Source organism: Babylonia areolata, chromosome 3 (genome assembly GCF_041734735.1).
Source record: "Babylonia areolata isolate BAREFJ2019XMU chromosome 3, ASM4173473v1, whole genome shotgun sequence".
Classification (NCBI taxonomy): Eukaryota; Metazoa; Mollusca; class Gastropoda; order Neogastropoda; family Buccinidae; genus Babylonia; species Babylonia areolata.
In genome coordinates this window covers 16,071,562-16,099,350 of record NC_134878.1, presented here as the reverse complement: position 1 = coordinate 16,099,350, position 27,789 = coordinate 16,071,562, and the positions used below count along the sequence as shown (strand labels likewise).

General features: G+C 40.8%; 1 protein-coding gene across 1 annotated transcript; it reads left to right on the top strand.

Annotated features, from left to right (window-relative positions):
* The first annotated feature begins 402 nt into the window (after positions 1-402).
* Positions 403-27,588, top strand: LOC143279768 (BLOC-2 complex member HPS6-like). The gene is made up of 19 exons (XM_076583903.1): positions 403-568; positions 1,839-1,976; positions 2,464-2,556; positions 3,264-3,468; positions 4,154-4,259; positions 5,689-5,854; positions 6,514-6,619; positions 7,122-7,260; positions 8,234-8,372; positions 9,269-9,364; positions 11,569-11,680; positions 13,902-13,969; positions 16,614-16,782; positions 20,048-20,190; positions 21,537-21,614; positions 22,738-22,838; positions 24,346-24,493; positions 25,607-25,665; positions 27,001-27,588. The coding sequence occupies exons 1-19, from the start codon at positions 512-514 to the stop codon at positions 27,149-27,151; spliced, it is 2,274 nt and encodes a 757-aa protein (XP_076440018.1). The 5' UTR covers positions 403-511; the 3' UTR covers positions 27,152-27,588.
* The last annotated feature ends 201 nt before the right edge of the window (positions 27,589-27,789 follow it).

The window sequence follows — 27,789 nt, the reverse complement described above, 5'->3', positions numbered from 1 at the left end:
ACACACACACACACACACACACACACCTTCAGTGACACTGACACACACACGCACACACACATTCACCGACGCACACACACAGTGACACACACACACACACACACACACACACACACACACACACACACACACACACACACACACTTCTTCTTCTTCTTCCATCGTAGTGACCGCAGTCATCATGTTGACTATTCTGTCACTCACACCGTGACACACACACACACACACACACACACACACACACACACACACACACACACACACACACACACACACACACACAATTTGCTTGCATTGTGAACTACGGACTGAACAGTTCAGCATGGTTTCGGTCCACGTTGAGCTGGGTGCCAGTGCCGCAGACCGAGCCACCGTTTAGTCCAAGCACAAACTGACCATTTGAAGACTGATCCATATGGATACATGTGATGTCATGTGACGAAAAGAGAGAAACGAAAGTGCACTTTTTATATTTGTTTTTCTTTTTTCACCACGGACAGTTTGATTTAACATGACGAAATTCAGTGCTCGTTCTTTGACTTCTTGTGTTCCCATTTGTCGCAGTGATGTAAGCGATCTGTTTTTGGAGAGGATGCATTGATTTGTTATAATTTCATCCGTAGAGTGTCCACAATCATCAGGCTGATTATTCTGACACTTAAATCGTAATTTAATCGTAATGTACAGATATACAGCGTACTTGCTTCCGTTCGTCGGCTGTCTTTCTCCCCCACCCATCACACATCTTCCTATCAGTTATAAGACACAGACAGCAGTGTTATCAAAGACCCCATGTAAAGATCTTTGCTGCTCCCCCCCCCCCCCGCCCCCCACCTCCCACCCCCCTCTCTCTCTCAGTCTTCCTGCCTCTGCCTGTCTTCATTTTCTTCAGACATCATCACTCCCTTCAGATTTTCTATGGAACACGGGAGTTAAGTTTACTTCTGCCAGAAAGGAGAAAACGAAGACCTAATAGTGTCAGGCTTAAGAAACGGGCTTCAAAACGGGAAAGTAAAAAGAAATTATATCATAAACAGTAACAGATAGCAAGTTGTGGAGCTGCCAGACTGATTCTTTTCATTTTGCTGAACACTGGCCTCAGCACTATATAAAGTAGCACCAAGCCCAACAAAAAAGAAAAAAAGGTTACCCACACTTCCCAACACCCACTTACAGCCTACACTAGTAGTCCCACAAAGTGAGGCCATCACAGTTGTCGCAACTGTCTCTGTCCATATCCCTTTCTGTCCATCTTTCATGCTGTTCCTGAAAGCAGATGTAACCTCAAACATGCACATGTTCTCACAATCACATATACATGAACGTTCACACATACAATAGATGGGTATGTATATTTGAGGGAGTGGTATGAGTCACTTTTATGGCTTGTGCTGTACCCAGTTAACAGCTTGAATAATCCTTATCCATGCAAATGTAGTTAGTTGTTTTGGAAAGCAGCATGTGTTTGATTGGGTGATGTGTCTTAATTCTTCCCTGTATGCATTTAACTTTACATCATTTTACAGATTTTTCACAGCTTTTTGATTAAGGCCTTTTCTCATATCCTGCCCCTCTGTTTCAGTCCTTTCATTGATTTCATTGAAGTGTCCAAAGGTTAGCAGATCAAAGTTTTGTAAAACATTATCATGCCTAACTCATGAATCTGCTGAGTCACTCAGTTACTCTTATAAGTATTAATCTTTCAATGTTTTTCTTTTCTTCTCTTAATTATGTGTGTGTGTGTGTGTGTGTGCGTGTGTGTTTTGTATGGATGTGTGTGTGTGTGTTTGTGTGTGTGTGTGTGTGTGTGTGTGTGTGTGTGTGTGTGTGTTTCAAAGCTGTTTGAGGAAGTGACACAGAATGACTCGGGGCAACAGGTCAGCAAGGTGTGGATGGTGCCAGGCCATGTGTTTGTTGCTGTTGAAAATGGAAGGAAACTGATGACATTTGACTGCAAACCTGCTACGTATCAACATGTAAGTCAACACATACACAGAACTTTGTGAATGATGATAATCTCTGTAAACAGATGTTGTTTGGTTTGAGAAGTGTGTGTTTTGTGCACATATCAAAAACAAAACAAAACAAAACATAACAACGTGAAGAAACTGGAGTTGTGTGTGTGTGTGTGTGTGTGTGTGTGTGTGTGTGTGTGTGTGTGTGTGTGTGTGTGTGTGTGTGTGTGTGTTCATATGTGTATGTGTGTGTTTATGATTTATTTACAGTCTGCATCCAGGTTCTTGAGTGTTCTTATATTAAACAGGAATCAGTATGCATGCAGAGGCAAGGTTTCACACACACACACACACATGCATTCACCCCCCTCCCCCTCCCACACACACACGCTCACAAACACAAACACACTCACACACACACACACACACGTATTGCAAACTATACTGGTTATTTTTGTCTTTAAAAAGAATGTGTGTGTGTGTGTGTGTGTGTGTGTGTGTGTTGAAGAGCATTGCCTCCAGTATGTTAGACTTCCCAGCCTTGAAACCTGCTCTTCTGGACATTTTCATCTCTCCACTGTCATCCAGCATTGCTTATATCGTAAGTAACATGGGCAGAATACCAGTGGTTGGCCAGATCTTTTATGAAAGTGTACAAAGGCTGCATTTTGTGTAAGCACACATCAACAGTTAATTTTCTCTTCATGCTGTCACACATTTTGGCTTGCACATCTGTCCTGAGATGATTAAGGTGGTCAGTTAGGTGCACACACACACACACACACACACACACACACACACACACACACATGCATTCAGAAGAATTTTCTTTTAGGTAGTAGAATATAATTATGATTATGCACAGCATGTATGTACATGGTTGTTCCTTTATGTGTGTGTATGTATGTACAGTCAAGAGTAAAATAATGGGAACCTTAGTCATCTTTGCAATAATACTTATGTGGTTGTTGTGTAAATCACTTACATGACTGATAAATCAACACACAGTTTCTTTTCTTCCTTCATGTGTTTGTTTACTCCCTGCAGCAGATGTATAATTTATTAGCAAGGACAGATTGGAAAAAATAGGCCATGCCCAAAATATTGCTTCTTAGATAATATCATTATGAGTTTAGTTTTTTCTCACGCTCTTTCTGTCTCTTAGTGAGTTCAGTTCTCTCTCTCTCTCTGCCTTTCTATTTCTTAGTCTCTCTTTCTTTCTTATTAGAAGACATTCAGTAAAAGATCCAGGCTTACATAACTAAGAAATTTGTATCCAAAATTGCATTTCCAATTGATCTGCAACAGATTCAACAAAACGGCCATGTGCACTGCTGGCAATTTACATCCACATATCAGTGGTCTTCTCTCGCTGAATTTGACCTGTGTGATGATGCTGGTTCAGAGGTTACCAATATCTGCCTGCATTCTAAACGCCACACCTTCTATTGGTGTGAACTGCAAGCTGGGCAGAAGTCAACGTACCGTATATGCAGCAGTGCATTGCCAGACAGTAAGTTATCAGTGAAATGTTGGTATCTGGATGATTAGAAGAAGAAAAAAATAGAAGAAAAAAAAACTGTTACTGCTAGGTATTTACTAAAGGTCCAGAAAGTTCAGTCTGTTCATTGGAGTTGCTTAGTTGGTTAGAACAGTATTTTATTTGAAAATGTCATAATTTGAACACATGGAAATTGACAGGATAACAAGAACTTTGCCTAGTTAGTAGTGACAGATTCTACACTCTGACAATTAGCAACAAGTGTTGTAAATCATGCTTCATTGTCACATTGATGCTGCTTTCATACAGGTTTTGACATGTGATGTACCCACATGTGAACATTTCTCATGTTAATACAAAAACCTATGGTGAACACTCTTGCCTCTCTGCTGCTCTTCATGTCTGGAGCAACCTTCCACAGCACATGTCTGGCTGTCTGTCTCTGGCTTTTGTTCTTCACTAAAAAGCTCATCGTTTCAGAACCTGTTTGTAAGCATCACTCTGCATGTCTGAAGAATGATAGGAGGGGTGGGAAAAAGAGGGAGGTGGGGGAGAGGGTGAGGGGGGGCGGGGAGAGTGTGGTCATGAGTGGTTTTAATTTGTAACTTATTCTTTCATGGAAAGTGCTCTGAGCTCTTAGAGAGTAAGGGCACTATACAGATGTACGCCACTATTATCTGGCCATGATTTTGTGCAGGCACTGTGCAAATGACCAAACGTTCGTGGACATCAGAGGTGATTTTGCACGACTGTCCATCTTCCGACCTCTTTCCTTTGGACTATGGCCTTCTCATTGTGCCCAGGTACCTTGGGATTTTTTTCAGTCTTCTTCTTCTTCTTCTGCGTTCACTCGTATGCACACAAGTGGGCTTTTACGTGTATGACCGTTTTTACCTCGCCATGTAGGCAGCCATACTCCGTTTTCGGGGGTGTGCATGCTGGGTATGTTCTTGTTTCCATAACCCACCGAATGCTGACATGGATTATAGGATCTTTAACGTGCGTATTTGATCTTCTGCTTGCATATACACACGCAGGGGGTTCAGGCACTAGCAGGTCTGCACATATGTTGACCTGGGAGATCGTAAAAATCTCCACCCTTTTACCCACCAGGCGCCGTCACCGTGATTCGAACCCGGGACCCTCAGATTGACAGTCCAATGCTTTAACCACTCGGCTATTGCACCCGTCGTGTTTCAGTCTAAGTTTCAGTATTTTGAGGAGGCGTCACTCACTCACTGCCTTTGGACAAATCCAAATATGCCTCACCACATCTGCCAGGCAGATTACTGACCAGCAGCATAACCCAGCGTGCTTAGTCAGGCCTTGAGTGCATGCATGTTTATATTGTGTTGCTATCAGAGTGGATTTCTTCCACAGGAATTTTGTCGCAGGACAACACTATTGTTGCCATGGGCTCCTTTTCAGTGTGCCAAGTGCTTACTGCATCTCACAGTATCTCAGTTTATCTACTCCTCTGAATGACTAGATGCTCAGTTTGATTTTCCACCAGAACTTTGGAAAAAGGGCAAACCCAGACCCTCAAAGACGCTGTATTGGCAGATAAAGTGTCTTCACTATTCTTCTGCCTTCCTAAAGTTTCAGAAATGGATGGAGAGTTGTTTCAGCGTACTTTGGAAGAGGAAAAGGATTAAAGGACACAAAACATCAGAGAAATAACAGCTCCAGCTGATTTCACCTCAGGTCCTTTATCAGGAACTGTTTGTTACACAGTGGACTGAATTTGTTGCGTCCTAGAATCCTAAATGCGCACAGTTTGAAAACAGCTCACAGGAATATTCATACCAGATACATTCGTAAATGGGAAATCTTTTTTTCATTTTTTTTAAAGATGTCATAAAACATTAAAAAAAAGAAAAGAAAAAGATACTAGTCTCTGTATTTGAAACCAAAAAAAAACGTGAATATATAAGTGAAAATTGTTGTTGATTGTTGTTATTTTTTTGCTTTGTTTTCTTCTGTGAAAATACCCTTGCTAACTATTACCATGCTTGTGTAATGTGTAACTTGTCACAGGAAAATGTCATGGTGATGATGTTAAAGAGAAAATATAACCTTCATTGCAATTGGGGGCGGGGAGGGGGGGGGGGAGAGAAAAAAAAAGAAGTAGATATCTTGTTTAAACTCAGCAGCAAGTTATAGTTTCATTTTCAGGTTACTCAGCAACTGAACCATGGAATTCACGAAAACATACTTTATTTGCTTATCCAGATGCATGGAGAATGAGAGCAGGGTGTCCATTTTCTGGCAGCCTAGCATACTGCAGATGGTGTCAGTGGTAACCGTGATCGGCAGCTCTGTAACAAACCACCATGACATGCGTAGTCCGCTTGTCTTCTCGGACGTTCTCCTGAACAACGTTGCTGATCTCTCCCAGGTACAATACAATACAATACAATACAATGTAGTTTGATGCACAATGCTACAGTATGGTACAATAAGTTCCTATGATACCCTTTCCATTTCATAGCTGCCTGTTATTATGCTTTAGAGTAAACTTTTACTGGCTGAGAAACAGTATGAAAAGATGAATATAATTTTTTGAAGAAAGAATAACAACAAAAATAACAATCACAACAACAAAAAAACCAAAACAAACATCAGTGGATACAGATGATGGGGGAAGCAGCTTTGGCAAATTTGCAAACCCACAGGTGGTTTACACACAAACATACTTGCACAACCATCATGGAAAGTAACACCTTCAAACTATAAATGTTATCACTCTGAATTCAGAAAGATACAACCTTTTAAATACATTTCTTTGTGTGTGCGTGTGCAGGGTGCATATTTGTGTGTGTGTGTGTGTGTGTGTGTGTGTGGGGGGGGTGTATGTGTCTCTGTGTGTGCATGCGAGCGTGCTTGCATGCGTGCATGCGTCAGATTGAGAAAGAACGATGTCATGGAAAGCAAATTCTCACTTTTTCTGCTTAACCACTTATCTGCTGGTGAGTATACGTGTGAATGAAGGGCTGTCTCCTTGTTGAGGTAAAACTTGAACTAAAAAGGTCAGTTGATGGATTTTGTCTCTCCCAGGTGTCTGCTCAGGGTGCTGATCTTGGAGCAAAACAAGACCACGCCACAGGTTTGATTGTGTTGCTGCAGCTGGATGGAACAGTTCAGTCCTTTCATGTGATTGAAAGTAAGTAAAAAAAAAAAAAAAGGGAACTTTTACATATCTGTGTGTGTGTGTGTGTGTGCATGTGCTGTGTGTGTGTGTGTGTGTGTGTGTGTGTGTGTGTGTGTGTGTGTGTGCACCCATGTGCACATTTATTTTGTGAAGAAATGAATCCAAGTGGTTGCTATCAATATTTGGTCTTTGGAGGGAATTCTTTATAAACTGAGTGCTGTTGGTATTATGATAATTACCTGGATGCATTATGTATCAAAGCAGTATGTTTTTATAGGATATCAAAGTCATTTCTTTTTATATATTTTTGGTTTTAGGAAAGATTTTCCTTTTTTTTTCAATCAAGAATGCTACGAACATTAGCCAGGGTTTGTTATGCTACAGGTGTTGAACATGTGTCATGTATGACTCCACTGAACATTATTTATCAGAGACATTGAAGCTGATTCGACATATATTGACTTCATTGACTCACTGGGACATGACTTAACTGCATAATTATTTCTTCTTTCAGGTGACATGAAGCAGTCCATAGCTATAAAATGTGTGAAGATTTCTATGCCTGATGCCATCCTGCGAACATCCCATCCCAGAGATGCCTGGAACATTCACAGAGACACCATTGCCATCGCAACTCATGTCAACACTGTTAGGTATTTAAAAGGAGTTATTCAGTTGTGGTGTGTGAATATGTTTGTTTTTGCTGTTATTGGCCTAATATGCTCTTCTTAAAATGCTGAGACAGTGAAAATGAAACAATTTTAATTGTCAGAGTGTCAGCTATAAAAGTCCAGCTAGAAAGGTAGTCGACTGCCTCTGTTGAAGTGTACAGCGTGAAGTGTACTGGAAAAAAAGAATCAAGAATGAAAACCAAACAAAATCATAAAACGATAACCACAATCACAAGAAGGTAGAAGTGAGAGAAAAGCAAATAGATAGAAGATGAGATGATCACAACAACAGGAGAAAAAGGAAAAACAGAAGCTAAGATGTTGATTCACTAACAAATGAAAAGCAATCTTTATGATTGTTATTGTTTCATTGGTCATTTTAACTTCCTTTTACAGACAAACGATTAGATTAGTGGAGTGATGGCCTGGAGGTAACGCGTCCACCTAGGAAGCGAGAGAATCTGAGCGCGCTGGTTTGAATCACGGCTCAGCCGCCGATACTTTCTCCCTGTTCATTAGACCTGGAGTGGTGGTCTGGACGCTAGTCATTCAGATGAGACGATAAACTGAGGTCCCGTGTGCAGCATGCACTCAGCACACATAAAAGAACCCACGGCAACAAAAGGGTTGTTCCTGGCAAAATTCTGAAGAAAAATCCACTTCGATAGGAAAAACAAACAAAACTGCAGCCAGGAAAAAATACAAAAAAAATGGGTGGCACTGTAGTATAGCGACGCGCTCTCCCTGGGGAGAGCAGCCTGAATTTCACACAGAGAAATCTGTTGTGATAAAAAGAAATACAAATACAAATAATCACAACAACAGCAGAATGAAGAAAACAGAAACATGGTTGATGATTCACCAAGATTTGAAGACACAATCTTTTAGATTATTATTGTTTCTTTTGACCATTTTAGCTTCCGTTTTTCTTTTCTCCTTCTTTATTTTTCCACAGGCTTTACAGTTCAACTGAAGGTCAACTTCTACATGAACTTGAACTTGACATTGGCATCTCTCTTCAAAGTTTGGTCTGTGTTCGGTCTCCCACAGTTCTGGTTGCTATGGTCACCTCTGCAGGCGTCATACTTGTTCAGGTGGGTGTAGGTTGTTTTTGGTATATGTTTATTTGTGAAAAACTTAAGGAATGTTGACTCTTCAATCCTCTAAAAAAAAAGATTTTTGCATGGGGATTCTTTTTCTGACTGTCAGCAATCTGTGTCTTGATACTGTATTCAGAGAGCCATGTTTTTTTGTTTTTTGTTTTTTTCTTCGTGTTGGGCCTCCAAGCTCCCATATTATTTTCCCACTCATTTGCTTTTTCCCCCTTTCTTTCTTTTTTGTGGGGCCTTAATGTTTTTCCCCACTTCTTTCCTTTTCTCCTGTCTCAATTTCATGTTTGTTTTGTTTGTTTTTTTATACCACATTTGCTCACACGCACCTTAACCAATCACTTGAGGCTTTAAGTGTGTTCGATGACTGTATACATGTTCCTGTTAATTTTTTTTCTTCTAGAGTTTGGCTGTTTGCATTCTGAACATGTATGGCAAGTGATTACATCTGTTTTGGTTTGTTATTGCTCTAGTGTGCCACACATGTCACAGCACTGCCATTCCTATCCCCACATACACTGTAGTGTTACACTCAAACATGCATACACTAGGTCACCTAAAACCTGTGGCATGTAAAAAATTAAAAAAAAGAAAGAAAAGCAGACATTAAAAGACAATACAAGAATTGTCCGTTGTTATGAAACAGATGACAAATCACATTGTAACTGAGTGGAACTATATACCACTGTAACTACAAATGTAAGTCATTGACACAGATGTGAGTGTGAATTGTTTCATGTAAAATACTGTAGCTACAAATGTAAGTCAATCACTGACACAGAATTGTGCTTGAGTTGGATTTATGTTCATATTGATTTCTGCAGGTGGCTGTCAGTATAATCAAACAGTTGTTGTTTGTTGGTTTTTCACCTAAAACTCAGGGCGGAAAGAGGACAAAGAGGACAAACAAGGAACAGTGTTTACCCAGCGACAAGCATTTCCAGACTGACGCCTTACAAGTTGCATTCTTAGCTCAGGTTTGAATAGAAAAAAATGTATCATGTGTGTGTGTGTGCATGTGCGTGTGTGTGTGTGTGTGTGTGTGTGTTTGATGTATTTGTGTGTGTAGTGTGTGTATTTACAAGTGTGTATGTGTGTGATTGTGTGTGTGTGAGAGAGGTGTATTTATGCATGTGTGCATATGGGTGTGTATGTGTGTGTGTGTGTGTGTGTGTGTGTGTGAGTCAGTCTGTCTTATATTATTTTGAAGTGTGTTTGTAGATTTTTTGGAAATTCTGAATGTTGAATACATGAGAGCATAACACATTCTTTTGTATTTAAATGCTCATTTTGAGCATCATACTAATCACACACTTTACATCATGACTCTCTTGACTTTGTGTTCTGTGAAGGAAAACAAAAATGTAAATGAAAAATGAATACTCAATTGATATCATTCTTAGCACTTGAATTTATGAAACATGAAGAGGAAACACTGTTTCATTGCTGATACAGTGTGTTGTGTAGGCTAGAGCTGAACCTCCAAGGTAATAAACTAATAAAGCAAGTACCTCAAAGATAATTGACTGATTAATTAACCCTTTAGTGCCATAGAACGTATCATGTACATGCATTGTGATGTCACTGATGATGTCATCAGAAAAAGGGATATAACTCTGGAAGGCTGAAAATTAACACAGTTTAGTTAGAGTGGTATATCTCCAGACCATTTTCTCAGTTTTAGGCTTATTGTTTTGGATATTGTTTCATGACTTGAAACACCACTTTCTACTGTTTTCCCCAGGCACTGAAGGGGTTTTGATTAATTAAGGGTTGTCCCTGGCAGACTTCTATAGAAATATCCTTTTAGATAAGAAAACAAATACATGTGCGAGCAAAAAAGAAAGAAAGAATTTTTTTTTAAAAGGGTGGCACTGCACTGTAGCGACATAGTCTCCCTGGGGAGAGCAGCCCGAATTTCACACGTTGTGACAAAAGAGTGGTGGTGGTGGTGGTTCGTCCGTCGAGATCGACAAGGACCATCTAGTCATCCTGGGGGTGTGTGGGTTGGGCTCTGCGGGTGTGCAGATGACTGGTCAGGCCAATCCGTGCCTGGAAGGTTCTGACACAGTGTGGACAGGGGATGGTGGCGGCTGTCGGGGACTTGTTGGCACTGCTTTTCCTGGCCTGTCTGCGTTGCTCTGCTGCAGCGATTCTGTTGGCCTCACAGGATTTGGCGCCTTTGTGGACATCTGAACGCCACTTTGGTCTGTCCATTGCATTCAGCTCCCACGTGTCGTGGCTGATGTTGAAGGCCTTCAGAGAAGCTTTCAGAGTGTCTTTGAAGCACTTCTTTTGGCCTCCATGGGAGCACTTGCCATGTTGGAGTTCGCCGTACAGCAGTTTCTTGGGGGGCCGATGGTTGGCATACGAACTACATGGCCTGCCCAGAGCAGATGGGCCTGCATCAAGATGGTGTAGATGCTGGGCAAGTTTGCACGAGTGAGCACCTATGTGTCGGGGATCTTCTTGCCACTTTATGCCGAGAAGTTTTCTGAGGCTGGTGGTGTGGGAGTGGTTCAGCTTTTTGGCGTGGCGTTGAGAGCGCAGTCATTAGCAAACAGGAAGTCGTTGACGGTGTCTGTCCTCACCTTGGTTTTTGCTTGAAGCCTCCTGAGGTTGAGGAGTGAGCCATCTGTGCGGTACCTGATGCCAATGCCTATGTCAGTGTCTCTGAAGGCATCTGTCAGCATGGCTGAAAACATGAGACTGAACAGGGTGGGGGCAAGAACACACCCTTGCTTGACTCCATTGGAGACAGGGAATGGTTCTGAAGTCTCTCCGTTGTCTTGGACTCAGGCCAGCATCCCATCCTGTAGTTGCCATATGATGGTGATGAACTTTCTGGGACATCCACAGAAAGGTAAAGGTCGGCGTTCTGTTCCTGACATTTCTCCTGGAGCTGCCTGGCAGCAATCACAATGTCGATAGTCCCGTGTTCTTTCCGGAAGCATTGTACTGTGATGCAATGCAATACAATACAATGCAACACAATACAATACAATACAGTACAATACGTTTTTTTTTATTGTTTCAGTCTACACATTCAGCGATTCAGCTCAAGCCTCTCACCCAACATAGCACTCACCCATACCCCTGTATGCATCATTTTCTCACTCACCCATGTCATTTACCAGCACAGCTGTACCAAGTTTTGTAAAGTATCCTGGGTTTTGTGCAGCAAAGAGAAGAGAATCCAGGGCATCACATCTCAGAAGAGTTGTCGGCCTTGCACAGAAAGTGGACAAGTCTTCAGGACCGGGAGCCACGCTCCTGCTTGTCAGACACTGTTGGTGAGTGTGTGTGTGTGTGTGTGTGTGTGTGTGTGTGTGCGCACACTTGTGTGTGTGTGTGTGTGTGTGTGTGTGTGTGTGTGTGTGCACACACTTGTGTGTGTGTGTGTGTGTGTGTGTGTGAGTGTGTGTGCGTGCACACACTTGTGTGTGTGTGTGTGTGTGTGTGTGTGTGTGTGTGTGTGTGCACTTGTGTATGTGTGAAAAAAATTACAGGGTGCTAGTCAGGGATGCACAGGGGAGGTAACCTATTTCGGGAGGTTATGGGCTGTAGCTACTTTCGTTTTCTCCGCATAAGGGGGGTAGTAGTTTACACAGGACAGGAATCAGACCTCTGCCGGAGTCTGCACTAGTGCACTAGTGGATCACGGTAAGTATGTTACTTACACGTAGTTTTAGGAAGAAAATTTCCTTTCTCAGTGGAAAGAAAGGAAAGAGGACTGTGCAGCATGTGGCTGTGTTGACCAAGTGGTTATGCGTTCGCTTAGGAACTTTGAGAATCTTGAGCTCACCAGTTCGATTCCCATACTCACCAGTATTTTCTACCCCTCCACTACGCTTTGAGTGGTGGTCTGAATGTTAGTCATTCAGATGAGACGATAAAGCAAGGTCCTGTGTGCAGTGTGCACTTAGTGCATGCAAAAAGAACCCAGTGCAACAAAAGGGTTGTCCCTGGCAAATTCTGCAGGAAAATTCACTCTGGCAGGAAAACAAAATACACCTGCAGACGGAATGAAAGAAGAATTGGTTGGCACTCTCATTGTAGTGACGCATTCTCTTTGGAGAGAGAGCAGTCCAAATTTTTCAGAGAAATCTGTTGCGACAAAAGATGATTACAATACAATGCTTTGCAATGCAGTGCAGTGCAGTGCAGTACAATACAATACAATACAATACAATGCAATGCAACGCAATGCAATACAACACAGTGCAATTCTGTTACGCATTAGGTACTTAATTAAGTGAATGAACATAATGGATATATGTCTTAAAATTTCAGTGGTTCATATCATCTTAACTCACTCCATGCCAAGAGTTTTTGCCCTTGCCAATCCCTGAAAACCCAGGGTTTGTATAGGATGGGGAAAAATTGTAAAAAAAACCAAATAAACACCCAGACAATTGATATTTAGTATATGTATGCAAGGAGTGTTGTTCCATATGTGTGCAAAAAATCAAAGTATTTACTCACCATCTTGATGTTGATCGCGGTATCCATATTTAGTGTATTTTTTAGCATTTTTGCACCCATCAGAAAGGTACACCAACATGTTCCACATCACATTCTAACACTATTTGAGGAACTGAAGACCTAGTGCATGCAATGAAGTATGAACAGGTGGTGAAGAAAGTTGAATATCACACATACAAAAAAAAATATTGTCTCTACATAATGAAAATCAAAGAATAAAGAAAAAAACCTCAACCGGCTGGGTGTTGACTGGCCAGTCAGCTGACAAACCTGGTATGCCAGTGAAGGGATGTGCAAGAGGGAAAAAGGAAAAATTGTCAGTCCAATCACTGATGAAAACACTTGCAAAATCGTCCATTTCCTCAGTGGTTTCGTCGTCTGTGTCTGTCTCATCTGCTGGCACATGTTCCTCACTTTCCTCTCCATTGCAAACACTCTCTTCAGCGGCCGAATCTGTTTCTAGTTCATCGGGATCTGGTTCAAATTAACTGTCCGAAGAATCAACATTATCTCCTTCGACATCAGAGCCTTCAGTTTGGATCATTTCCAAAGCATCTTCGACGCTGAGTAACATTTCACCTCTCCAACCGTGTCGAACACTTCGCCGTGACGCCATCTTGTCAAACAACTTACAAAGCTGACAGGGGGCACGCTTTGTTATCAACTGCGGTTGAGCTTATCGCGACACACACGCAGCGTGTGTGAATGAAAAGCTGACCAGAGGTGACGTAAGATATCACATCTGCTTTTGATTTTCGCATCCGACGCGTCACTCCGACAGCACGACTTTTTAAAATCCAAGTCCGCATATGCGGACATTGGCATCCAACGCTTTCTCCGACGATGTCCGCATATGCGGACAATGGCAGCGAGTGAGTTAAGCAAATTTATGTGGAAAGTTTTCCACTCCAGAGAAGACATTTGTAAATCTGGATGTACAAACTAGTCTACTGTCTGACTTTTGTTCATATGAACAGGTTATTGAAAAAAAAAAGTTTCACACGGCTATTTTTGTGTATGTACCTGTAGACAGTTACCTGGCAGAATTCTGGCACCTCGAAGAGGAGGCAAGCAAGCTCGGAAAGTCACAGGCACAGGTAAATTCATTGCAAGACATCCACATATCTGTTTGAACGTCTGTTGTGTTATAACACAATCATTGTTGTGTTTTGAAAACTATCCGTAGGTAGACTAGTTTACCAGGTGTTATGCATATTTTTGTTGTTGTACTTTTCTTACTCTAAGTCCTGTATGCATGTCAGTTTCAGTTTCAGTAGCTCAAGGAGGCGTCACTGCGTTCGGACAAATCCATATACGCTACACCACATCTGCCAAGCAGATGCCTGACCAGCGGCGTAGCCCAACGCACTTAGTCAGGCCTTGAGAAAAAAAAAAAAGATGCAATGCAATACAATACAATGCAATGCAATATAATACAATACAATACAGTACAATACTGTGTCAGTCTACACATTCAGCAATTCAGCTCAAGCCTCTCACCCAACATAGCACTCACCCATACTCCTGTATGCATCATTTTCTCACTCACCCATGTCATTTACCAGCACAGCTGTCTCTGCACATCTGGAATATATTTTGTGATGATAGATCTATGAAAAAAACAGAACCTTCTCTTCAAGGGTAAAAAAAAAAAAGAAAGAAAAGAAGGTGACAGGCATTGGTGAAGAAACAGCGGCTGCAGTAGGAGCACATTGTGTTTGGAGGAGAGGTTTGGGTGAACAGGGGATGGAGGGTGGAGGGAGGGCTTCGTGTGTGTGTGTGTGTGTGTGTGTGTGTGTGTAATCAAATGTGGTTAGAGATGTGAGTGTTTATATGTGTGTGGTGTGTGTGTTTGTGTAATTAAATGTAGTTAGAGATGTTTGTATGTGTGTGGTGTGTGTATTTGTGTGTGAGTGTGTGTGTGTGTAATTAAATGTGGTTAGAGATGTGAGTGCTTGCATGTGTGTGGTGTGTGTGTATGTGTGTGTGTGTGTATGTTTGTGTGTGTGTGTGTGTGTGTGTAATTAAATGTGGTTAGAGATGTGAGTGTTTGTATGTGCGTGGTGTGTGTGTGTGTGTTTGCGTGTGGGTGTGTGTGTGTAAGTGTGTGTGTGCATGCGCGCGCACGAACTGGTACATTCCATCTTCCTGTATGCATGCAAGACATGGACCCTCATGGCGGATTTGGAAAGGAGAATTCAAGCCATGGAACTGAGGTGTGACTGCAAGGTACTAAACATCACACACAGTGATCACATCGCCTATGGACAAGTGCACCAAACCACCAAGCAACACACTGGACCTTATGAAGTGATTCTGACATCAGCTGAGAAAAGAAGGCTGCGCTGATATGGCCATGCAACGACGGGTGCAATAGCCGAGTGGTTAAAGCGTTGGACTTTCAATCTGAGGGTCCCGGGTTCGAATCACGGTGATGGCGCCTGGTGGGTAAAGGGTGGAGATTTTTATGATCTCCCAGGTCAACATATGTGCAGACCTGCTAGTGCCTGAACCCCCTTCGTGTGTATATGCAAACAGATCAAATACGCACATTAAAGATCCTGTAATCCATGTCAGCGTTCGGTGGGTTATGGAAACAAGAACATTCCCAGCATGCACACCCCCGAAAGTGGAGTATGGCTGCATATATGGTGGGGTAAAAACGGTCATACACGTAAAAGCCCACTCGTGTGTATACGAGTGAACGTGGGAGTTGCAGCCCACGAACGCAGAAGAAGAAGAAGAAGGCCATGTAACAAGATCCAATGGCCTTGCTAAACCAATCCTCCAAGGAACTGTTGAGGGAGGGAGATGGAGGGGGAGACAGAGAAAAAAAACGATTGATGACGACATTGCAGGATGGACAGGAAGACCATTTGCAGAGACCCAGGCTTTGTCACACAGCTGACAGACCTGGAGGAATCTGGTGAACAGTTCTTCCTGTGGCTCCCCAATGACTCTTGATAGAATTGAAGAAGAAGAAGAAGAAGAGTAGTGTGTGTGGGGGGGGAGGGGTAGGGTGGGGTGTGTGGGGGGGGGTAGATGTGTTTTCTGTGTGTGTGTGTTGTTTGTTTTTTCGTGTGTGTGTGTGTGTGTGTGCATGTGTGAGTGTAAATGTGCATGTGTATGTGTGTACGTGCATGTGTGTTTTTTAGGAATGAAATCTGATATTGTTGACTCAGCTCACTCTGTAAAGTAAATTCATGTTTCAGTTATATGACAGACATATCAACCAAACATTTCTTTCCTAAGAGAAGAGCAAGAGTGAAAAAATAGAAGAAGAAGAAAAAAGAAAAAAAGAAGAGCCCAGCATGGTTCAACTATCCTTCCTTCCAGAATGTGTGTTTGTGGAATGTGACATCTTAAATCAAAGTATTGTTGAATTGCACTGTTATTATCATCTTTTTATGTCTTGTGTCTACTTTTAGTATGCTATTTCATGCATATTTTATTCATATCCTTTAAATGATTTTGTTGCACATGTATATGGCTGTGATGATGTATGTATGATTTACTCTAAGTTACCGTTTAAAGGTTTGTGTTGTGTTGTTGTTATCTGCTGTGATTATTTATTGTACGCATGGGTTGCCATCTAAACATTTTATGTCTTTTATGTACACATGTTGAATGACTGTGATTTCCATGTATTGTTTATGTGTTTTACACCACAAATGAATTTCACTTGTTGAAATAGTAAAGTATTCTGTAATCTGTGATCTGTAGTTCCTTTCTTTCTGTCAGTGCTGTCCAGAGGACTCGGTGCTTGGTGCCAAAGAAATGGTGCAGAAAGCGGTGACAAGGACCAGAGGCATGAGCCCTGATGACGCCATGTCAGAGCTGATCTGTCTGTCCCAGAAGTACCCCCAGGAGCTGCTGGCTGTTCTGCTGGGCGATCTGGATGTTGAAAAAGGTCAGATAAGTTAATACGTTGCTAGAAGTTCAAAACAAGAAAAAGTAACACGTAGTTCTTCAGTCCAACTTGTTTTTCATCTGTTTTGATGGCTCAGCTGTGTTAATCTGTTCTTCTCTGCCATGTTCTTTTCTTCTTTCTTTTATTTATTTATTTGTTTTTTTGTATTTGTATTTCTTTTTATCACAACAGATTTCTCTGTGTGAAATTCGGGCTGCTCTCCCCAGGGAGAGTGCGTCGCTACACTACAGCGCCACCCTTTTTTTTTTCTTTTTTTTTTTCCTGCGTGCAGTTTTATTTGTTTTTCCTATCCAAGTGGGTTTTTTTCTACAGAATTTTGCCATGAACAACCCTTTTGTTGCCGTGGGTTCTTTTGCGTGCGCTAAGTGCATGCTGCACATGGGACCTCGGTTTATTGTCTCATCCGAATGACTAGCGTCCAGACCACCACTCAAGGTCTAGTGGAGGGGGAGAAAATATCCGCGGCTGAGCCGTGATTAGAACCAGCACGCTCAGATTCTCTTGCTTCCAAGGCGGACGCGTTACCTCTAGGCCATCACTCCACATTTATTTATTTATTTATTTTTTATGATTCTGAAACCTTCAGACAAATGTACACTTTTGTGAAGTCCCGGTTCATTAATTTGTTCAGTCAGAATCCAGTCTGCTAGCCCTACTTTCAGTCCTGCCCCCCCCATCTTGCTTTTCACGTTCAAAATGCTGGCAGTTCTCTTTTCTGATTACTCTATTTTCGTACCATAAATTTATCCTCTGCTGAGATACTTTTATTTTTTTCATGCCCTAAGGGAAAATCATGGTCACATTCATTTTAAATCTGGAGTCAAATGCTGTTTGGTTTCAAATCAATACAGTGTTGAACATGAACCATGTGGAACTGAACAGCGGTGAGACTGAAACATACAAGTGTTGTTGTTCAGTGTGATCACATGTGTTTCTTGTGATTAATGATGTTGTCATACGCTGAGTTTGTTGTGACAGGTGTCAGCAAGTGGTGGTAAGAATTTAAGTTTTCGGACACAGGATAGGGCACTTACAGCCCCGTAAGATACAGGGGTCAGATGTAAGAAAAGAAAAAAAGGGTTGCGCCTTGTAGGCCTGAAATTACGGTAGAAACTGATAAACAAGGAGTTTCAGTTTCAGTTTCAGTAGCTCAAGGAGGCGTCACTGCGTTTGGACAAATCCATATACGCTACACCACATCTGCCAAGCAGATGCCTGACCAGCAGCGTAACCCAACGCACTTAGTCAGGCCTTGAGAGAAAAAAAAAAAGGTGAATAAATAATAGATAAGCTTACATAAATAAATAAATAAATAATTAATAATTATGATATAAAAAAAAAGGTAGTAGCAAAATGAAATTCGAACAACTCCAATGGGTGCTTACCTTCACTCTGTGTCCCCTAGAAGGGAGTTGCAGTGTTTGATTGCAACCAAAGCAAGCGGTTGGTTTCTGGAACTGGTGACTTCAGTGGTTAGCTTATTAAATGAATGAAGGGCTGTGACTGTACATAACTGTTTCAAGCATGTTCTCTCCTGAAATGGTAAAAGTTAAGAAAACATGGTGACAAATGATTAGCTTTGGTATTTCACATGCTAGAGACACTCCCTTTTTAGCAGCTAACAAGCGCAGCAGTCACCCTCACAAAGACTGTTGACTTCAGTGCAACGCTGCTTTGCGTTTACCTTCAGTTTGTGTTTGCGTTCTGTGTGCTCAGCAGCAGACCAGATTCTCCTCTGGCGTGTGGCCTCCTGGCGATCTAACATCAACAGTTCCCTGTGGACTGCTGCCACTGAGACCATGGCATATGAACCAGGGTGTGGCTGTGTATGGGAGACATTGGATGAATGGTTTAGGAGTAATGGCACTAAAACAATGCAGATGTGTGGGGAAGCACAAAAAAGCAAAAAACAAAAAACAAAAATCTATTTTCAGTCATTCCCAGCCTTAATCAGATCTAGTTTCCAGATTGGCTTTAAGTCTTTTTTTTTTTTGACCAAAAAACCCCCTTGTCTAGAATCATTCTCGCACATTTCATGCACACATTATGATGTCACAAAGAGAAGATATGACATGGGTGCTGATTGGTTGACAAAAAAACTGATGGTGTTGACATGACATGGGTGCTGATTGGTTGACAGAAAAACTGATGGTGTTGACATGACATGGGTGCTGATTGGTTGACAGAAACTGACAGTGTTGACATGACATGGGTGCTGATTGATTGACAGAGAAACTGACAGTGTTGACATGACATGGGTGCATGCCCCGATTCTGACGTTTTTCTTCACAAGTTCAATACACTGGATCACAAAACAGCAACATTCTCGTCTTGTTAGACTGAGACAGTGTGTGTGCTTGTTGTAGAATACACCACATGACAATGTTGATGCTGATTGGTTGTCAGAGAAACTGACAGTGTTGATATAACGTTCATGCTGATTGGTTGTCAAAGAAAGTGACAAAATTGATATGATGTTGATGTTTATTGTTGTCAGAAATATTGATGGTGTTGATATGACAAGGATCCTGATTAGTTGTCAGAGAAATGGTGTTCTTCTTCTTCTTCTTCTGCGTTCATGGGCTGCAACTCCCACGTTCACTTGTATGCACACGAGTGGGCTTTTACGTGTATGACCGTTTTTACCCCGCCATGTAGGCAGCCATACTCCGTTTTCGGGGGTGTGCATGCTGGGTATGTTCTTGTTTCCATAACCCACCGAACGCTGACATGGATTACAGGATCTTTAACGTGCGTATTTGATCTGCTTGCATATACACACGAAGGGGGTTCAGGCACTAGCAGGTCTGCACATATGTTGACCTGGGAGATCGGAAAAATCTCCACCCTTTACCCACCAGGCGCCATCACCGTGATTCGTACCCGGGACCCTCAGATTGACAGTCCAACGCTTTAACCACTCGGCTATTGCGCCCGTCGAGAAATGGTGTTGACATGACATGGATCCTGATTGACAGAGAAACTGACATTGTTGACATGACATGGATCCTGATTGATTGACAGAGAAACTGACGGTGTTGACATGACATGGGTGCTGATTGGTTGACAGAGAAACTGACGGTGTTGACATGACATGGATCCTGATTGGTTGACAGAAAAACTGACGGTGTTGACATGGGTCCTGATTGGTTGACAGAGAAACTGATGCTATTGACACTGGTGCTGATTGGCTGACAGAGAAACTGACGGTGTTGACATGACATGGGTGCTGATTGGTTGACAGAAAAACTGACGGCTGAGGACCAGGCCGTGTGGCAGACCACGCTGGGGCTGGAGAGTGGAGACGGACAAGCACATCCGCAGCATTGCTCCGTGACTTTTGAACTGGTGTGTCGGCTCCTGTACCAGGAGAGGCCGGAAGCTCTGGTAAGCTTTTTCTTTTTTGTATGCAGGTTGTATTTTTACACAAATGTTTACATTTATTCCTTTATGCAGGTTGTATTTGTACACAAATGTTTACATTTATTCCTTTATGCAGGTTGTATTTGTACACAAATGTTTACATTTATTCCTTTATGCAGGTTGTATTTGTACACAGATGTTTATATTTGTTCCTTTAGGCAGGTTGTATTTGTACGGAGATGTTTACATTTATTCCTTTATGCAGGTTGTATTTGTACACAGATGTTTATATTTGTTCCTTTAGGCAGGTTGTATTTGTACGGAGATGTTTACATTTGTTCCTTTAGGCAGGTTGTATTTGTATGGAGATGTTTACATTTATTCCTTTATGCAGGTTGTATTTGTACACAAATGTTTATATTTATTCCTTTATGCAAGTTTGCATTTGTGCACAATATATATATATTTTTTTGGTATGCAGGTTGTAATTATACGCAGTGATTTAGGGATATATATTTCTATATGAAGGTTGCATTTGTACGCAATAATTTATATGTATATATATTTTTATGATTTATATGTATAAATTTTTTTCATGCAGGTTGTATTTGTACGCAATGATATATGTATATTTTTTCATGCAGGTTTCATTTGTATGCAATGATTTATGTATATTTTTTCATGCTGGTTTCATTTGTATGCAATGATTTATGTTTGTTTTTTTTTCACACAGGTTGCATTTGTACACAATAATTTTTTTAAATTTTTTATGCAGGTTGTATTTGTACATAGTAATTTATGTTGTTTTTTTTATGCAGGTTGCATTTGTACGCAATAATTTATATGTATATTTTTTTTCATGCAGGTTGCATTTGTACGCAATAATTTATATGTATATTTTTTTTCATGCAGGTTGCATTTGTACGCAATAATTTATATGTATATTTTTTTTTCATGCAGGTTGCATTTGTACGCAGTAATTTATGTGTATTTTTTTTCATGCAGGTTGCATTTGTACGCAATAATTTATGTGTATTTTTTTTTTCATGCAGGTTGCATTTGTACGTTATAATTTATGTGTATTTTTTTTCATGCAGGTTGCATTTGTACGCAATAATTTATGTGTATTTTTATTCATGCAGGTTGCATTTGTACGCAATAATTTATATGTATATTTTTTTTCATGCAGGTTGCATTTGTACGCAATAATTTATGTATATTTTTTTTTCATGCAGGTTGCATTTGTACGCAATAATTTATGTGTATTTTTTTTCATGCAGGTTGCATTTGTACGCAATAATTTATGTGTATTTTTTTTCATGCAGGTTGCATTTGTACACAATAATTTATGTGTATTTTTTTTCATGCAGGTTGCATTTGTACGCAATGCACAGACAGTCAGTGAGCAGTCTGTCGGCGTGTCAGCTTTTGTCAGGCGAAAACACACTGTAAGTACCCCTTTAACGTATTGCAGCTGCAATAAAACATGTTACATGGTGTTGTTCTATTGGCATCACACACAGACCTCATAGGAAGTCAAGCACCATTTCATAAAAGCTGGTATGTTTTCACCAAATGTTAAAAACTTGAGAAAACGTTTTTACTTTCAAGTTCGACCTTTCGTCATGTTCATGTGTATGTGGGACTAGACTGCATGTATGAAAGACGGTGTGTGGTGTGAGTAACAAGCTTTTGATTGCACACATATATTTCCAGTGGGATTGACAAAGATGCATTGTATTGTAAGGGGCATGTGGTTTGTTATTCAATTCTTAAATGCCTGTGTAGGCCCCATAAACAGCTTTATACATATATATATATATAGATAGATAGATATAGATAGATATAGATAGAGAGAGAGACATATAGATAGATATATAGATAGATAGAGAGAGGAGAGAGAGAGAGACAGATAGATGGATAGATATATATATAGATACAGGTATAGATGTATTTCATTCATACAGTTGCTGTGATGCATTCAACTGAAACATTAAAAAATATATATATATATAGACCGTATATTTTACAATATTGACACAACATGGATACACAAATAGTCAATAGTCAATAGTCAAGATGGCTTATATCATACACAGAAAAAAACAGAAACAGCCAATGTAAAATAGTTGCTGGACATCACACATGCACACACACACACACACACACACACACACACACACGTCTGTGCGCACTTTTATGTAGTAAGCTGCTTCATTTTGAAAGCATTCCCAACTTCTGTCAGGAAAAATCAGTCTTTGCATTTGTTTTTGAATGCATTATGCACATTGCCTTGAAATGAATGATGAGCGCCCAATGGCAGCCGTCAGTCGGCTCTACCCAGGTAGGCAGCCTGTTGTGCAAATGACCCAGTGTTTGTAAAGCGCTTAGAGCTTTGTCTCCGATCAAGGATAGGCGCTATGTAAGTATTCATATCACTCATCCATTCATTTATGTTTTAAGTCTGACGTTCAATATGAAGTTGATGTAATGCAGTGATCACTCTCATGTGATAAGCAGAAAATATGTCATTGTTGAAAATGAAAAAAACCCACTTGCACTGTTTCACAGCTTCAGTACCACATGCGAGCCATGGAGTGCCTGCCAGAGCCAAGCTTGTCCAAAGACCCACAGAAAGCTGCTTTGGCTAAAGCTCAGATCATTTTCAAAGGGTAACTGTATACTACTTTGCTCCTTTCGTCAGTCATTGTAGACCTTTTTGTTGGCCCCATCCTGTGTAGTGTGGAATGCGTAACATATATTCAAGAGAGTTTATATTTTGGTGTCATATACTGTACCATGTCAGACTGATGCAAACTAGGCCTATTGGTTTGCTCTGCTTGGCCAAATTTCACGCGGCTAACAGTGAAAAGACGTCCCTTCTTGCCCGGTCCGCTCTTAGCCAATCAAACGCCTCTAAAAGCTATAAGTGCTGAATCCTTCCTTTGGCCAAGGCTCTCCACGCCATCGTGTCAGGTTTTCGCTCTGTCTTGTCTACGCTTTTTTTGGCTATTAAGCGTGTTCATTTGGCCTTATTTTGCTGCATGCGGCTTGTCTGTATATTTTTCTTACATTCTGTGTACTCGTTTCAACTCGGCCCCCTCGATTCGTTCGTTTTTTTCTACCTCTAAGTTGATCCTGTCTTTCCTTTCTCTGTTGGGGATCGAATTTTCGCTGGGTGCCTACGCGCGGTACCATGCCTCATATGCCATCCTATGAAGGCAACTCCTTTTGATGTGCTGTGTGTGAGTACATGTGTGCGTGTGTGTGTGTGTGTGCGTGTGTGTGTGTGTGTGTATGTGTGTGTGTGTGTGTGCGACTGAAGCTTGGCTGAATAACAGAAATGAAACAAATGATGAGCGCCAACAGGCAGCTCTCAGTTGGCTCTACCCAGGTAGGACAGCATGTTGTGCAAATGTCTCCTTGTTCAATAAAAGTGGGCCAGAGTTTGGTCTTTGCCTGAAGACAGGCACTACTCAAGCATAGATGATAATGATCATAATAACAACAAAAACAACAATAATGATAGTAAGGCCTTTTGCCCGCTGGAAATGGGGGGAAGTGAGAGTCCCCATAATTGTATAGAGATGTTTTTATCATCTAATAGTGCACAAGGCTTATTAATGAGTAATGAAATGAGTTTTGTATTTTAATTTTTGAGAGTAAGTGCCAACATGATTTTTCTAAGTATTCACTGTGTTCGCCAGTCGATTGTGATCAAGCCTTAATATGAGCTCGATCGCCCAATCGGGCCAAGTAGTTTTGTGACCTGTTGTGATTCATCATCAGACACAAAACGAGAGCGCCAAAGAATCGATAGACAGACAGGAAATATGAAAAAAAAACTTAACCGTATGCAGAGCACAGGAGCAGGAGTCAAGATGGCTGCCGGAAAAAGAGGGTGCTAGTCAGGGATGCAGAGGGGAGGTAACCTACTTCGGGAGGTTATCAGCTGTAGCTACATTCGTTTTCTCCGCATAGGCGGGTAGTAGTTTACACAGGACAGGAATCAGACCCCTGCCGGAATCTGCACTAGTGGGTCACAGTAAGTATGTTACTTAAACGTAATTTTAGGAAGAAAATTTCCTATAATGATAATGATAATAATAAGGAGAAATGATAATAATAACTATGATAATTGTGATAGTAATTCAAACAGATTGTGCTTTGCGTGTGCAGTGCTGCAGAGCGTGGGCCGGAGGTCGCCTTGAGGTTCTTGCTGCGTCACTGCCAGTGGTCGGAAGCCATCAGCTTGCTGCGGGGCCTGGGAACCAGCTTTCCCCAGTACTCATCTCTCTTCTCTCTGCTTTTACAGCGTTTGTTGCAGGTAGGTCTATTCCTCTCTCTCTCTCTTGATTGAATGACATAGATACTTATATAGTGCCTATCCTCGGTCGGAGACCAAGCTCTAAGTGCTTTACAAACACGGGGCCATTTGCACAACAGGCTGCCTACCTGGGTAGAGCTGACTGACAGCTGCCATTGGTTGCTCATCATTCGTTTCCTGTGTCTTTCAATCAGGTTTCAGTTACGCACACGTATACTCTAACATTTTATGTGTATGACCATTTTGTTCACTTACCCTGCCATGTAAGCAGCCATACTCATTTTCAGGGGTGTGCATGCTCTTGTTTCCATAACGCACTGAATGCTGACATGGATTACAGGGTCTTTAATGTGTGTATTTGATCTTCTGCGTGCGTATACACATGAAAGGGTTCAGGCACTAGCAGGTCTGCATGTATGTTGACCTTGGAGATTGGAAAAATCACCACCCTTTACCCACCATCTGCCATTACTGAGATTCACACCTGGGACCCTCAGATTGAAAGTCCAAAGCTTTAACCACTCAGCTATTAAATTAAATCATGAAAAAAAAATTATTGAAAAAATATTATCATTATCTTTATTATCATTATTATTATGAATAGTTGTTCAGTTATTTCATTTTATAATTTTTTCGTCTTGAGGCATGACTAAGCATGTTGAGTTATGCTGCTTGAATGGCATCTGGTTAGCAGATGTAGTTTAGCATATATGGATTTGTCAGAATGCAGTGACACCTCCTTGATGAACTTTATCGAAATGGTGTGTTGGATCTATGCATAGGTCAGGCATCAGCTTTCCTTTCTTTAAAATTATTTTTTTGTAGATGTGACATTACTTAGACAAGTCTGAAACTGAAACTGAAAGGAGCCAGTCAGAGACTGAAAACATCCCCGAGTGATACACTTTTGATGGGATTCAAACCTGAAACCTCCTGTTGTTCTGTGATGCTGATCACTTTTCGGTTGGTAGTGGTGGTTCATGTTTTCGCATTAAGATATCAGTCCGTCTTTTTATGTGTCTACTTGACTGTCTTTCTGTCTGTGTGGATTACAGTATTGTCAATGTTTCAGTAAGGGATACATGCTATATTATAAGGATTTTCTCCTTCCAGTGTCAAGCACTGTCAGACTACGCATCTGAAGTGTTTCGTCTTTTGCCTTCTTGGAAGAGGTGAGTGTAGTTCTCTTGCTTTTTCGATCTCTGTATCCTGGTGTCTGTCATACGTATATTTTACTATTATTTGTGTGTGTGTGTGTGTGTGCATGTGCATGTTTGTGTGTGTGCACGTGCATGTGTGTGTGTGCATGTGTGTAAAGTGTGTGTGTGTGCATGATTCTGTTTGTGTGCATGATTCTGTGTGTGTGCGTGTGTGTGTGAGTGTGTGTGTGTGTGTTTAACCCAAAATTTCTTGTTTAAGCTGGCAGTTTCTTTTATCAGGAAGTTGTATGTTAGTTTTGAAATTAAAAATTCTTTCCCCAAAGGGAATCATGTACAGTTTCCAAGATCTTGAAAATGATTTCCTTTCTGAATGCAAAGACCAATCACACCAACACCCACCCACACACACATGTACAAACACATTGTCAGCATGGGCAACTGCAGCAATGCAATGCCTTAATCTTTGTTACAGAAAGGTAAGTATATGTTACATATGTGTTTATTGTTGTTGTATTATTCTTTCTGTACATCACAATAATACTTTTTGTTTGTTTGTTATTTGCTGCTTTTATGGTAAGTGGAAAGTTACACAATTGCCCACTTTTGTGTTGGTATAAGAGTAAACAGACATGAGATAGGTAGACTGTGATATATTCTATTGGCAGCATGGTATTTGAAAAAAAAAAAGTGGTAGTTCTTTTTTTATTATCTCCCATCACCATATGTGCTTGTGGGAATAGCTCTGGTGTTGAATGTATTTCTGCATGTGAGTTACAGTGTTTTCATGATTGTGGGTGTGATGTTCTTTTTACTGATGGAATGCTGGTCATTTTGGTGTATTTTCTATCGCTTTTTGACCATGGACAAGGATTATGGTTCAGTTTGAGAAAGAGTGGTCATGAATGTTTTATGTAACTTGTAATATTTCTCTTTCATGTAAAGTTTTATGCAACTTGTAATATTTCGTTCGTGTAAAGTGACCTGAAAGGGCATAATATAAATGCACATTATTATTAGTTGCTCAAATGATAATGTGGGATGTTACACAGTTGCTCTCTCTTTCCTTCCTATTTTTGTAAACAGACATCAGATAGGTGACTGCAGTATGCTTTATTGCCATTATAGTGGTTCATTATATATATATATATATATATATATATAGATAGATAGATAGATAGATAGATAGTATATGTATCTTTTATTAATTTGTGCATAAACTCCATGGGGTATGTTTTATCGGCATTTTGGTATCAGAAATGTGGTTCACTGAAAAAAAAAAAAAGTTTATGTATTTGTATATTCATGTATTTATTAATTATCGTTTTGTATTTGTGCATGGATTTCCAGTTTCCTACCAGCGTTGAATGTGATGGGAGAGAACTCCAGCAGTCAGCTAACGACTTCCTCTCCCAGTCTGTTCTGTTCCGGCCCTGCCGACATTCCCCTTTTAGCAGTCCAGCCACACCTGATGGCTCTTCTCAAAGACCAACAGAAATAAATAATGTTTCGATGGTACTTGCTGTGTTGCTTGGGACCATATTATAGGTGCAGAATGGTGGCCTGTGTGTAACGTGTCCCCCTGGGAAGGGAGAGAATCTGAGCGTGCGGAATCGAATTCCCACCACATTAACCAGGCTGAAAACTGTTTTGGAATCTTTGAGTGTGTGCATCAGAGCGAGAATCAAGTTGAAAGGATGATTTTTTTGTGGAGTGGGTGCATTTGGGTATACATGTATTTTAATGACAGCGAATGTTCAGTTGAGCATGATATTAAATATGTGGTGTGTGTGTGTGTGTGTGCTGTATTTTTCTTTTGTCTCATATAGATGTCAAAATGTGTTCTTTTTCAAATGTTATTTAATTTGATTAATTTATGAACAGTAATGTTTACACTATCATATTGTTGACCAAACTTGGAACTGTGAAAAAAAATAATTATTTTGTTTTAAAATGGAAGATGAGAATGATGTTGAGTACAGTAAGGAAAAGAAAATGCTCATTTCTGTTCAGAAATCAAGATTTCATGTGTGCCTCTGGTGCATGGGATGGTGGTGTTGGGTGGTGTTGCCCTATTGGTTTTCTTGTTTTTTGTGGGTTTTTTTTTTTTTTGCCTTATCATCCACGCTATATGAATTT

Bases quoted from the DNA above. Each gene is read 5' to 3' on its own strand.
- LOC143279768 (XM_076583903.1), top strand. From the start codon at position 512: ATGACGAAATTCAGTGCTCGTTCTTTGACTTCTTGTGTTCCCATTTGT. The intron at 6,620-7,121 runs GTAAGTAAAAAA...TTCTTCTTTCAG, and splicing joins GTCCTTTCATGTGATTGAAA to GTGACATGAAGCAGTCCATA. The intron at 11,681-13,901 runs GTGAGTGTGTGT...ATGTACCTGTAG, and splicing joins CTGCTTGTCAGACACTGTTG to ACAGTTACCTGGCAGAATTC.